Source organism: Artibeus jamaicensis, unplaced genomic scaffold, assembly GCF_021234435.1.
Source record: "Artibeus jamaicensis isolate MK-2021 breed Jamaican fruit bat unplaced genomic scaffold, CSHL_Jam_final scaffold_1964, whole genome shotgun sequence".
NCBI classification, from domain to species: domain Eukaryota; kingdom Metazoa; phylum Chordata; class Mammalia; order Chiroptera; family Phyllostomidae; genus Artibeus; species Artibeus jamaicensis.
In genome coordinates this window covers 52,227,947-52,241,722 of record NW_026522030.1, presented here as the reverse complement: position 1 = coordinate 52,241,722, position 13,776 = coordinate 52,227,947, and the positions used below count along the sequence as shown (strand labels likewise).

The 13,776-nt window shown below is 40.7% G+C and overlaps 1 protein-coding gene across 3 annotated transcripts in view; it reads left to right on the top strand.

Moving 5' to 3' along the window:
* TTC39B (tetratricopeptide repeat domain 39B) overlaps positions 1-11,121 on the top strand; it is a 228,957-nt gene extending 217,836 nt beyond the window's left edge. For all 3 annotated transcript variants that reach the window (XM_053656372.1, XM_053656371.1, XM_037132054.2), the window contains 2 exons: positions 1,617-1,733; positions 4,714-11,121. In XM_053656372.1, the coding sequence (XP_053512347.1) occupies positions 1,617-1,733; positions 4,714-4,804 (208 nt within the window). In that variant the 3' untranslated portion in view covers positions 4,805-11,121. The remainder of the gene's footprint in view (positions 1-1,616; positions 1,734-4,713) is intronic.
* The last annotated feature ends 2,655 nt before the right edge of the window (positions 11,122-13,776 follow it).

Below are 13,776 nucleotides of genomic sequence, written 5' to 3'. Positions count from 1 at the left end.
CTCTGTAACGGAGGCAGCCACTTCTTAGCTCTAATTGCTTACTGCTGTGTACAATGTGGGCCGAGTAGCAATAATCTCTACAATTTTTCATGAAAAGCCTGGACCCTGGATTTTATGTAAAATCTTCTGATTTTTAAATATTGGTTCACATTTTGTTAAAGCATTGCCAGCTGACTAGATCACGGCCCCAGAATGCCAGTCGGCAGCCGTTCCACATCATGCGCTTTTCCACCCATGACGACACATTGAGACTGTAGGAGGACTGGTGTTCTTATATGAGGAGGAATAAGACCATCTCTATTTCCCACACAAGTAGTACACTCACTAGTTTTAGTAAACATGTGAAGGATGTATCCACTGAGTTCTGTTTTATTGGTGTTTTGACAGGGATCAAAAGGATTATTAAAGGAATTACCATTTTGTGCTGTTTTTTTAGCAATAGTGAATTGTTTGCTTTTGTGTTTTACAATTTTGGATTTTGAGTTTTTCTTCATTGGCATTTTATCTTGAGACTCCTAGAGACTAGGAATGAGGAAGAGTCTCACTAAAGTCACTTTGCTTTTCTTCCTGCCTGGTGACCCAAATACTTTGCAGCCCAGAACCACATTCATGTTTGTCTTATTGCTTAGAGGCTCTTGGATCATCTGAGCAATATAAATTTAAATTGCAAATCCATGTGAGGACAGGCCTATTGGTTATTAATTTAGTGAAAGGAATGTGTTTTCACTTTTCACCAAGAGCACAGCCCAAGGAGCCAATGGCCCATGTTTTTGTCCTGTGCCAGAGATGGGTTTTTCCAGTCTGCCCTTTCTCTGAGGCAGCAGCCTTTCAAGGGCCCCAACTCACACGCAGGTCTCAGTCCTGACCTCTTGTCCTGTGTGGCCCCAAGGCCTCACCTCCGTCATGGCCACTGAAACTCAAACCCCTGGGCTATTCAGACTGAAGTGGGCCCCAGGACTGCCTGGGCATCAGCCACCACTCAGAGTTCTGGTTTGGTTTTGTTTTCAGTTCGAGAGTTTTTCGTATGTTCATGTGAGCTGAGCTGTGTGTTTGAAAGCACGTTGTTCATACTTTTTAGTGCTTCTAGATGTTTTGTCGTCAGAGGGTTTTTATATTATTGCTGAAAACAAACTATTGACTACTTCTTACTGACATTGTTTTTAGCATTATAAGACTTAACAATACAAATTGAAGTGAACCTTAGCAAAACAGTAATATTGCATTCAGCATTCTTATTTTTAAATGGAACACATTTATGTTCAGGAGGATCATCTTGTCCTTCTCAGGATTAATCTTTGCAGATCTGCGTGTATTCATGTACTTAAGGGGCAATAAACAATCCTCAGTGCTGGTCCAGTATACATCAAGGAATAAAATAAGAGATTGATATACTAAAAGCAATGCTATTTATTGCCATAGTGTATGAGGGCCTTTGAATAAACTTTGTAAAACAGCTGTTTTTCTCTGATAATAGTGCTGCTAAGCACCTGTTTTATGAGGAATGGGGAAATATGTTGAAAAAGAATGGTTCCTTTCTTGTTCTGTTAAGACTTGTTTTTCTTTAATTTTCCTGGTGATCCTTTTATGACTTAATCACTTTTCATTCATTGTTTTAGTGAACGGCTACTGAAGTTCGACCACTACCTCGTGCCATTTACTCTGTTTGAGTTGGCGTGTTTGTACAAAAGCCAAGGGGAGATGGACAAGGCCCTAAAGGCTCTGGAAACCGCGAGGTGAGTGGCGAGGACGGCTTTCCCTCCTTCGCCGTGGAGGCAGGAAGGTCAGCGGCGTTGTAACAGCAGTGACAATGTGTAGACACCTGAAAGTTAAACCGTGAATGAACGTTAGTAACAAAGTTACCTTTGCTGACTTATGCTTAGTGCATGCCCATGCCTTCTGCTATGACTGTGCTGTTTCCAGCCTTCTGAATGCCTGAGCCTGTGTCTCTTTACAGACATTGTGACTGTGGGCTTTTGTATGGCAGATACCTAACCTAGTCTATTCTAGTTCAAGGTTGGTGAACATTCTCTGTAAAGGGCCAGATAGTAAGCATGTTTGGCTTTACAGTGTAAGGTCTCCATTGCAACTACTCCACTGTATCAAAAGCAGCCATAGAAGACCAATCAATCATCCATCCATCAGTCAATGGGTGTCTCCAGATTTTGCCATAATTGTGATAATAATTTGCTGACTTTTGGTGTATTCAACCATATTTCTCCTTTCCTTGAAGACCCACTGAATTGAAGAAGCCCTCTGAATCTTCCTGGGACTCTCTGTGCTTTTTTTCCGCTGTGGCAAAACTGCAAAGTACTCCATCATTTCTGCTAGACAGTGGCTCACAGACTTGTGGTCATGGCCCCCTTGGCGGGGCCCAGATTCGGTGGTCTGTTCACCTTGAACACTTCTTGCAGTGGATAAAGAACACCATTTTTAGCTCTAGGCTATAAGTCACTTTGTGGTTCATTGGTTTGTTCATTTATTCAAGTTCAGCAAGTATTCACTGAGCACCTCTAGTGTGCCAGGCCCTAGTAAAGGCTCTGGACAGACAGCTTCATACAAACAGGCAATGTTCCTGCTCTCCTAGTTGGAGGGAGCTGTCAAAGAAGCAAGGAAAAAACCATAGCAGTGGAATGTGCTTTGCTGAGATTTACACTCTGATACCAGCTGCCTGGCTGTTGTTTTAGATGGGGTTGATTCCAGAAGGTTTCCTTGAGGAAGTGAGATTGTAGTTGATTATTTGCATAATTAAAGCCAGTCCTGAGATCAGTCAGCAGGAGACTGCCTGGGGAATGTTCCCTGCTGAAGCCACAGTTAAGTAACCTCTAGACTAGGGGGTTGAGCCACTAGATCGGCAATAATGCTTTTCACTGAGGTGGGGAATACTTAGAGGAGCAGGTTTGGGGATGGAGAAAAGCAAACTTCTGTTTGAACCGTGCTATTTTGAGACACCTACTGGTACCCACATGGAGACAGTGAGTTGACGGTCAACTGTGGAAGCATGGATTTCATTGGAAAGGTAAAGGACAAGTGTGCAGATTTTGAAGTCACCAGCGCAGACACAGTGATATTTGAAGCCGTGATACTTGATGAGGTTGTTTTGGGAAACTTACTAAAGAGAGAGAAAGAGAGAAGTCCAACATAGAACCTTGGGACATGTTGTCATTTTAATGAGAATGTACAGTGAGAGTAGAAGAAATAGCCACTGAGTCAGAACGACATCCAGGAAAGCCAAGTGAACGAGGTGTTTCAAAAAGAGGAGAGTCGTCAGTTGTAAAGGTAGCTGCTGAGAGGTCAAGCAAGGTGAGACTAAAGAAGTGAACTTGTGCACATGAAGATCATTGGTGACTTTGACAGGGAAGGTGAGAAAGCCAAGCCAGCTATTGGGGGAACCTTTCAGGATGTTTCGTTGTGAATAAAACGCAGGAAGGGGGCAGAAGATTCAGCGGCATGGTGGAGCCAAGAAAGTCACCTTCTTTTTTTTTTTTTTTACCTTCTCCTTCTCCTTTTTGCCCCCCTACCTTCTCTTCTGCTTCTTCTACTTCTTGTCCTCCTCCTCCTCCCCCTTCTTGTTAATGGGAGATATGAGAACAAATCATTTTTAAAGCTAATTTGTTGAGAGTGATAATGACTCAGATTTCAGCTGACGTGTGTGTCATCAAATGTAGCTGATGGAAAATTAGGAACTCTAAATACTGTTGTTCCAAGTATTTGTTACTTGGTCATATTTAGTGTTACTTAGGCAATGTACAGTAAGGCAAATTTATAGTGATGAAAATAAAAGACTAGTCTAAATTCACTACTAAGAAACAAGACCAGCGGTGATCAAAAGTCACCACTAACTCAAGCCAGTGCTGATGGTGCATAAGCAGACTTCCCAGTAGTTTTAAGACTGTCAGCGGTATGCAGTTTCCCTTTTCAAAGTTGCCAAAATTAGTGGCCAGACATTTCGGAAAACACTCAGTTGCATCCTTTGGTGAACTCTAGTAAGATGTTGATTTAGCTCATGAGTAATAACCCTTATGATGAATACTAATCCTTTCATGTTTACCAGTCCGAGCAGAGAGTGAAAGCAGAGCCCGAGGTGGGAGCTGTTCCGTTCTGACCCTTCTTGAGAGTTCTAGTGGAGAGAAGTCATGAGTGATCTGAGTGAAGCTTTTACATCACCTGTGGGTTTTAATGGCCTGGCCCCTTATAATGTTGTCGCACAATAATTATTGGCCACACCATTGATACCTGCTTGTGGAAACTGGAGTAATTTTGGTATCACTAAGGAATCCCGCTGTCTTTGCGGTGGTTGTTGTTTTATGAGATTTTCAAGGTGAATTTTGGGGGGCTTGTGCTTGATTGTGTTCGCCATGTTTATGTGAGGCTGCTTTAACATCCCCAGTTTAGAAAAGGAGGTCGACTTTTAAGAGTGGCTCACAGAATTGTCAAACCCTCCTCGCCTCCTTGCCGTATTTGTGAATGGGTTGGTGATTAAGCAGAACATTGGTGTGCAAACTGACTTTTAGGTCATCACCAGCAAGCGTCTAGGAATAAAGAATATTGCCACCCTCCTCTCCTCACAGAACATAGTCTACATGTTAACAGTACCCACTGTTCCACGTATTCGAGTCTGAAGGCAAATAAGGAATGAAGATGAGAGCACGGGGAGGGTGGTGGCGGTGCTGTGGTGCGCAAGAAATTTTACAGTTTTATTGGTGTTGCCTTTAGGAACAACTACAAAGATTACTCCATGGAGTCTAGACTGCACTTCAGAATGCAGGCAGCTCTTCACCTCTGGAGAAAACCTTCCTCAGATTGATCAGGATGTGAAGGATGGAACTTCCCCTCCATTGACACCAACGCCTGCTACAGATTAGACCTTGGATTAAAGTGGAAAAGTGATCTTGTGAATGAGAGACAAAAATTAATTTTATTACCAATATTTTCGGTCATTTATGTGGTATACTGTTGTTCTATGTGAATGCTGTTTTGTTTTTCCATATGGAGTCACAATCAGTACTATCTAGAAAATTCCTATATTTTGCCTCTCCAAGAATTTCATATTAGACTTACATTGGAAAGTGAAGAAGTCTTTTAAATGACTCAAAGGTACAACACAGTCTAATTAGATTATTTATTTATTTTTTTATTATGGGAATTAATACTGTTTAATTAGCACATAGCTTACAAGTTGAGCCATTTTTAGATCTTTTGGTCCGTTAAACTTAAGAGTTATTTTGTTGCCTAGTATTTAAATTTCAGAGGGGAAATAAAATCAATTACACTCAAGATAGCTTAATAACCTTCTGAAGACTCCTGTAAAAGACAGGCAGTGAGTATAAACAGGGAGGGGATTATGTAGTGAATAGGTTGAAAAGACCCATGTCTAGCAAAGAGGGTGACATAGTGTTAGTTTTTTTAATTCTTCGTGTAAGTTGAAAGTGGTGACATTTTTGAGAGACTGTCTTGTTTTTGAATGTACTCATTAAGCCTGTTATAATAGCAAAAATTTAAAAACTATGTATGTAAAGGGAAGAAAAAGTTATATTTTAGACATTATCCTTAGCAGTGAGAGCCTAAAATATGTACATTGATTATTTTTCTTAGAGGAAGCAAAGTTCCTGCTGCTTTACATATGTAAAATATCAATAATTTTTACACTCGTGAAGTTGGCGAGTGAGATCTAATTTTCTAATCTCTCTAGCACTGTGATGGCTCCTTGTAAATACCAGGGCTGTTTGGTCCTGCGATTGGGAAGCACGGTCAGGACACTGAGCGGAAGAGAGCCCGACTCTGGGGTCCCAGCCCTGCTGCCGGGTCGCAGCTACCAGAGCGACCTTGACGGAGCCCCCTGCCCCCCGCACCCCCATACTCTCCTTATCTGTGACATGGAAGAAGAACAGATGATTACCAGGGTCTCCTTCAGTTTTATAGCCATCAGTATTTTGGGTATTCATTTGCAGCGGACAATGTTAAACGTTTAATCCAGATCACTCCTACTTGGAGGATGTTTGTAGTTTGCAGTCATCACTATCTCTACCCCCAAGCTCCCAAATACGCATCTTCTGTGACTAAGGTCCAATTTGCATCCAGAATGAGGAAGAAAATTTGTGATCAGTGAATCAGGGTTTTGTCCTGTTTCTGCTTCTATTTTGAAGAATAACTTGTCATAAGAGCCCATGCAGCTTAACAGAAATAGCCCCAGACCGGGAGCCAGGAGCCCATCCCTCTCAGGCCCTGGGTGTGCACAAAGTCATTCACTTTGCGTTTACTTGTGTGCGTGGCGCTGACAGTGGCCCAGGTTATGTGTTTACTCCCTGCTACGTGATCCTGTCCTCAGCAGATGTTTGCCCTGGTTTTGTTAAGCTGTTAACTCTTGACCAGTATGGAGGATGTATTTCCAGTGGAGGATAGTAATACGGTTCGAACAGAGAACCACTGGGTGTGTGGATGGTGCAGTGAAGGGCTCCGTACGTGCCCTTAACATCAACTGTGTAACTTCCCTGTAGGTCCAGACAAAAGAGGAAATAAACTGTCGTCACAACTAGTCGTGGAAAATATGTTTAATAATTGTTTTTTATAGAACTATGAAAAAAACCTCGTCAGTTATCTAGAACAGCCTTGGTAGCATTATTTTTTTAAAGACACCCACATTGCTTTGCAAGAAGCTGCAAGTCAGAGCAAAAGCCAGTAAAAAATGATCTTCCTGGTATAATACTTGTGTCTCGTATACATTGTGTGTCATCCACATAGTTTAAGCTAATATTGGTTGTTTTTATTTAATTTTATCTCTGCATTATAAACAAACATAAAAGTAACTCATATCTATTTAAAATATCACTTATGTTTCTTATTTTTCTTACTTCCTATTCTTTTTGTAGTTAGCTGGTAACATGGATAACCTATCCAGTGGGTTAGGTTTTTAAGTGCTCTAATATCCCTAATGCCACAAATATTAATCCGTGGCCTGCCATGTTTAAGATAGTGTGGTGACATTGGTTTCTTGTAACATCAGCTCATATTGTATTTTTGGAGTTATTTTGTGACTCAGGCTGTTCTGTGTAGAATAGTACTGAAGTGACAATGTTTTATCTCATGTTTTGAGGGGCATATGCGGTAGGGTTGGGCTGCCAATGTGTCTGACAGTTTGTGTAGTTCTTGGTATAATTGCCTTTTTTTTTTTTAATGGAAACCAGAGTTCTGATTGGTGCTGTATAAATTTAAGACTGAAATAGATGCTATGTTTTGTAGGATGCTGACAAGGAAGGCATGACTTCTGCTTGACAACTAATGGAGGGTTGACTACATCAGGTCTCTTACGGACATATATTGTCATGTTTTTGTGCTTCCTCTGGTTACAAGAAGGTCCCAAGTTTCATTGGAAGATGGAGTCCATTGATTCTCTGTCTCTTCTGGGAGTAGGTCCAAACTGGAGGAAGATGAATTTCAGATCAATCAGCTTCAAAGAAGATTTTAAATCACTGAGACAGTGCAGCAGTGTAACCATCTCTTTGCAAAGTTGTAGGTCAGCAGAGCTGTGTGATTGTCCATTGTACTGGGCCTGGAAGCTAAGGATTTAACTTTGAGGTTAAAACACTGTATCAGTCTTTGATTGGGGCTTCAACTTAGGGCTTCAGATCAGTGGGATGTGTGTAAAAATGAAAGACTTTCTTTGAAAGTCTTTTCAAAGAAAAGTTTTCTCTTTTGAAGCTACTACTTTCAGAGGTAGTTGCCTTGCAGTATGCACTGATAGTCCCTGCTGTTAATACTAATTGTGGTTCCAATTCTCATCCGTTCCTTTAAAGGGAGTCTGTGTATGTTTTCAAACAGATGTTTTTCCTCCTCTGGACATTAAACAACAGTTTTTAAAAAAGGTCTTTGCAATCAACTGGAAAAATTTCTGAAATTACTCTGGTTCGCAGGGTCGCACTCAATCCACTGAGCTACACCCTCCAGGGCTCAAATTACTTATTAATTCTTCAATACCTAATTGAAATGCATACATATATTTGACATATTTCTAGTCTCTTTAGACATTTCTTGATCAAATACAGATAGATAAATAGAAAATAGCTTACAAGTAGTAAATAGACACTACTTTATATTATGCTTTCAGAAGTAGTACAGGCTTTTCTCCAGATCGTTTCCCTTTCCCCTGGACCAATTATTTACATATTTTTCTTTATTTGTCAAAGCACTTGTTGTGAAAGTGCTCAGTTTTGTCTTTTATACATCTTCTGTTAGATTTAGTTGCTTCAGAATGTTGAACTTGAAACTGTGAAAAGGACACATTAGAAGTTTTCATGAGGGAGAATATCCTCTGTGCTGAGCAGTTGCTGTCTGCCCTGCACGGGGCAGAAGTCCCTGCCAGTCTGTTTACAATCTCATAGCTGCAGAAAGAGTAGGTGCAAGGACTGTTCAGTGGATCGAGGAGAATGAGCAGGTTCTGGGCCTGACCCGTCCAGAGGGTATGTGGGTCTCACTTCAGAGGGAGTGAGCACCCTGTTCTGTCTAGGCTGCAGGTGTGCCAGCACAGTAACACTGCGACGTGACTGCACGGGAAAACTGGAGCAGCCACCCCGCTGTGGGCGACTCACACACAATTCAGACAGATTCCGACCAATTGGGTATTTAATAGGAAAACTCAAGCAAGCTACTTGACTACCAAGCTTCGTTAGGTAAGACTTGTTGCATATTAATGTACAATATACTTTTGTATGTTAATCCAGTAGTTCTTAGAAACGCACAATTTAACAGATGAGTGTGAGGGATGCTGGCGTGCCAGGGTGGGAACTTCTGTTTTATTGCCACTTAATGTTTTCTGTTATATTGCTTTTACTTATCAGTAGCCTGTTTGGCACCACTTCAGGGGGAAAGTGGTCTCAGTGCAACAACTGGTAGCCAGAGAAGTTGGGTAAAATGTACACATTACAGAATATTACTCAGCACCATTCATCCCCCGTCTGCCCTCTTTTACCTTTCCTCATCCTCTTTTCCTTCTGGTAATCACTGCACTCTTGCCTATACCTGTGAAGTTTTGTTTTTTGTTTTTGTTTTTGCTTCTTCGCTCAATCCCTTCACCTTTTTTACCCAGACCCCCAACCCTTCTCCCCTCTGACAGCTGTCAGTCTGTTGTTTTCTCTGAGTCTGTTTGTTAGTTGATTTTGTTCACTAGATTCCACACAGTGAAATCATATGGTATTCGTCTTTCTCTGACTGGCTTATTTCACTTAGCATAGTGCTCTCCAGGTCCATCCGTGCCTCTTCGTATGGCTGAGTAGTATTCCATTGTGTAATTGTACCACAGTTGTTTTTTCCCCCTACTCATCTACTGATGGACACTTGGGCTGCTTCCAAATCTTGGCTATTGTAAGTAATGTTGCAGTGAACGTAGAGGTGCATGTAGTCTCTGGAATCAGTGTTTTGGGTTTCTTTGGGTATATTCACAGAAGTGGAATCTCTGGGTCATAAGTCAGTCCCATTTTTTAATTGAATTGGTTTTTTGGTGTTGAATTTTATGTAAGTTCTTCATAAATTTTGGATATATCATTAGCAAATGTGTTCTCCCATTCAGTGGGTTGTCTTTCCATTTTGTTGATGGTCTTTGCTTTGCAACAGACATTTTAATTCTTTCTTGTCATTGTTGGAGTCAAGTGTTCAGGCGGCAGTTTTGGGCATAGCAAATGAGTTTAAACAGTTTTCATTAGTCACTTTTTTTCCTGAAATGATTTTATTATTTATAGTGGACAGTTGCTTTCTGTAGAGTGATTTGTTTGTTCTGAAAATGATTTACATGAAGAGGGAGATCATGGTAAACAGTGGAAATCTTAGGCTGTTTAGTCTTAAAAAACAGTGCTGTTGGTTTCTGCTTCCCAAAGATTCACAGAAAAACGTGTGCGTCTCACTGACAGGTGCTGTCCAGAAAAACCCCTCTGTGCTCCGCAGTTTTGTGTTCTCGTGGTGTCTTAGAGGAAGTTTTTGTAACTGAGTAGTTTATTTATTTTCCCCCTTTGCTACCTATTGACATTCAGATACCTGAATGAATATGAGCTGGTTTATTTATATACTAGTGTTTTAAAATATTTATTTGCACATGTTCATTAGAACTCCTGAATTTTTTGATGTTAGTTTCTAAGTCATAGGTAAAAGCAAAATATATATTTAATAAGTGAAAAGTATTATTTTATTACTCAAATTTATTTCCAAAGAAAATTTATTTTGTAGCTACTTGGGAATTTTTCTTTACCTTAAAACACACAAACAAAATAAATCTGTCTTGTGATCTAGTCACCTTAAAAACCCTTATGTTACCTTGTTATGTGGAGGGGGGGGTGTTGAAATTCTTTGGTAATGTTTATTTTTCACTTTTGTTTCAATTAAACCAAAGTAGTTAGAGGCCTCAGTGTTTTGTGAATTGATGTACAGTTTCCTGTTGACTCATTGAAGCAACCTGTATGTGCTTAATAATTCAGTGTTTTATTAGTAAAAATTGCCAGCATTTTGTCTCACTTTTTCTCATTACGTTTGAACTTAGTCTTCTCTCTTCTCCACTCCCAGCCATTGCGGTTTCACAGAGCGAGACGCTTTTAGAAACTGGAGATGTGAGTTCTGTGTGGGACGAAGTGTTAGTACCTCCATCTGCTGAGCAGGGAGCCTTGGACCTGGTACCAGAAAGGGAACTAGACTGTAGCTGTAAAGCACTTTATCAATATAAGTCAAGAAGGGAGAAGAAAACTGTGAAATTCTGATATTTTTAATATAAAACTGCATTCCCAGTGAGTATTCATTTGCTGATTTTGTGATAGTGTCATCATCTGTGATTTGTAAGCTAATGCTGATATGAGGTCAGATTTTCATCACGAAGATAATGACCCCTTGTGGCCTGTTTTTAACATTAAGACATATTGGAATATAGATATCATCTTAGAAATTGTATTGTTAAGTGCAAATAAATCATCTCGACTTGAAAGGCAAAGTTTTATTTTTCATTCCTTAGTATTACAGAATATCTTTCATTATTAGGAGCATATTTAAGTTGCCAGGTGTTCTCAGAATTCTGTATTTTCATATCGCTCCAACTGGTTTGTCTACAACCTGCGATTGAGTTTTTATTTAAATAAATTACGCTTGATGGAATTACAATCTTATTCTGGTTTGTCTACCAGGGAAAGTTGCACACGACATCTATTTTGCTGATCTTTAATTGCAGTGCATATGTACGCCTGAAATTTTATTTATTGGGAAGACTTTTTTTTAAACAGACTTTTATAGACAAACCTTTGAAGGCCCTTTATGCCATGTTCTTTGGCTGAGCACTGGACGTGAAGAGCTGAATGGAGGGTACAGTTCTCTTGAGGGAGAGTGCCTTCTTGTCCATCTTTTTAAATGATCTATTTAATAGTTCTGAGATTTCGATGAGCTGCTAATAGGTTTAGTGTAAGGAGGAATCTTTAGCATTCACTCTAACACAGTGGACAAAAGTTTGGTCTCTGGCAGTCAGGAGGGCTGCGTCTGAGGCTGCACTTGGCCAGGCACAGGCCTGTGACCCCCTTCCCAGCAACTTCTTCGGACTTTGCCGGCCTTATTCAGTTCTCAGGAGGATCAAAGCAGAAGGTATGCAAGAACCACAAAGGGCTAATCCAGCATAAAATGCTTTTCCCCACTCCTTCCCTGTGGGAGGTGGGGTCAACTGACATCTGTCACAGACCGTCCACTCCTGCCTGGGGGTGGCTTTGCATGTTATGTTTCAGTAGCGGAGGTTCTTTCAGTCTTGTGGTTCTGCCATCTTCGATGTATGGCCGTGAAGGCCACCGTTGTGCATCCAGTTGCTGAAGGACTGTGTGAGGGACGTGATGCACTTTATCCGTTCACATTCCACTGGTTCAAGCTCAGTCTGCTTGCTTGGCCTAATGGCAAAAGGGGCAGAGAAATGCAGCCCAGCTGGTGGGCTCCGGGAGAAAGGTGGGTGTGCTCAAGCTGGCCTCTGTCACGTCCCCTGAGGGCTGGGCCCACCAAGGCTTTCCCACCGTGTTCCCTGCCTTCACATTTGTCTTTTGTTTTTGGCACAAGCAGCTTTGTGGGTCTGGGAATAAATTAGTTACAATTCTTTCGATTGAAAGTAGAGAAACCAACTCGAGCTACTCTAAAAACAACAACCTGAGGAGGACTGCATTAAATGGAAAGAGGGTATAGAGTGCCCTGTGCAATCCATGGGCAGGAATGTGGGATATAGATGAATAATGTTAACCACAAACTTAAAAACGAGCTCTTTCTATAAAAGCAGTTAGGGTCCTTATCTGGCTTTTTGCAGACTCCCTTGTATCTAAAAGGTAGAGTGTCATGAGATTTTGGGAGGGGGAAAAGCCAAGCATATAATCTGAAGTTTTAATGAAGAAAATCGGACGCTTGAAAACAAGAAGCAGCTGTGAGGGGAAGGTCTGTGTGCGTTTTTAGCCCCACTTTGAAAGGCTCAGATTGTCTCTGTGGCAGAAGGCAGCAAATTGTCACAAATCTTGTTTTCTGAGAAACCAGTTATATCAACATTACTGCTACAGCAGGCATGCCAAAAATAACATGAAAAGAACTGACTGCAAATCTATTTAGAATTAAGCCAGTAATTATTGCGTTTGTGATCATTTCCAAGAATTGTTCCTACCCAAATATTACATGGGAAAAAAGAAGAGCTCATTCTAGCCCTGAAAGTTCCCATTTCCTTTTTCTTTACTTAATGGTTTATGTTAATTTTTAAAATTATTTACCTCTGTTATATTTTTTCCATTACCATTTCATCCCCTTACACCACTCTCCCTGCAGCAACCCCCACACTGGTGTCCATGTCCATGAGTCCTTTTTCCTTTTTGCTCAATCCCTCCACCCCCTGCCCTCTGCACCTGCTGTCCATCTATGAGTCCGTCCCCATTTGTCTTGTTTGTTCATTAGCTTCCACATGAGGGAAATCATACAGTATTTGTCTTTCTCTGACTGGCTTATTTAAATTAGCAGAATGTTCTCCATCCAGGTCCATCCATGCTGTTGCAAAGGGTAAAATTTTCTTCTTTTTTATGGTAGAGTTCCATTGTGTAAATGTTCTATAGTTGTTTTACTCACTTATCTATTCATGAGCACTTGGGCTGTGTCCAAATCTTGGCTATTGTAAATAACACTGCAGTGAACATAAGGGTGCTTATGTGCTTTCAAATTAGTGCTTTGGATTCCTTTGGATAAAATGCCAGAAGTGGCAGTCTTGATGCTGGGTTGAAAGGTGGATCTATTTTTAATTTTTTGAGGCATCTCCACACTGCTTTCCACATTGCACCAGTCTGCATTCCCACCAACAGTGCAAAAGGGTTCCCCTTTCTCCATCTCCTCGCCTGCACTTGTTTGTTGATTTACTGATGATGGTCATTCTGACAGGAGTGAGATGGTATCTCATTGTGGTTTTCATTTGCATTTCTCTGATGATTAGTGATGTTGAGCATCTTTTCATGTGTCTATTGGCCATCTGTGTGTCCTTTTTGGAGAAGTATCTGTTCAGGTCTTTTGCCTATTTTTTAATTGGATTGCTTGTTTTTTTGTTGTTAAGTTATATAAGTTATTTATAAATTTCGATAATTCTTTACTGAATATATCGTTGGTGAATATGTTCTTCCTTTCTGTGGGTGGTCTTTTCATTTTGTTGATGATTTCCTTTGCTGTGCAAAAACTTTTTAGTTTGATGTTTTCCCATTTGTTTATTTATTTTGTCTCCCTTGTCTGGGGGGATACATCCAACAAAAAGGTGCAATGTCCGAG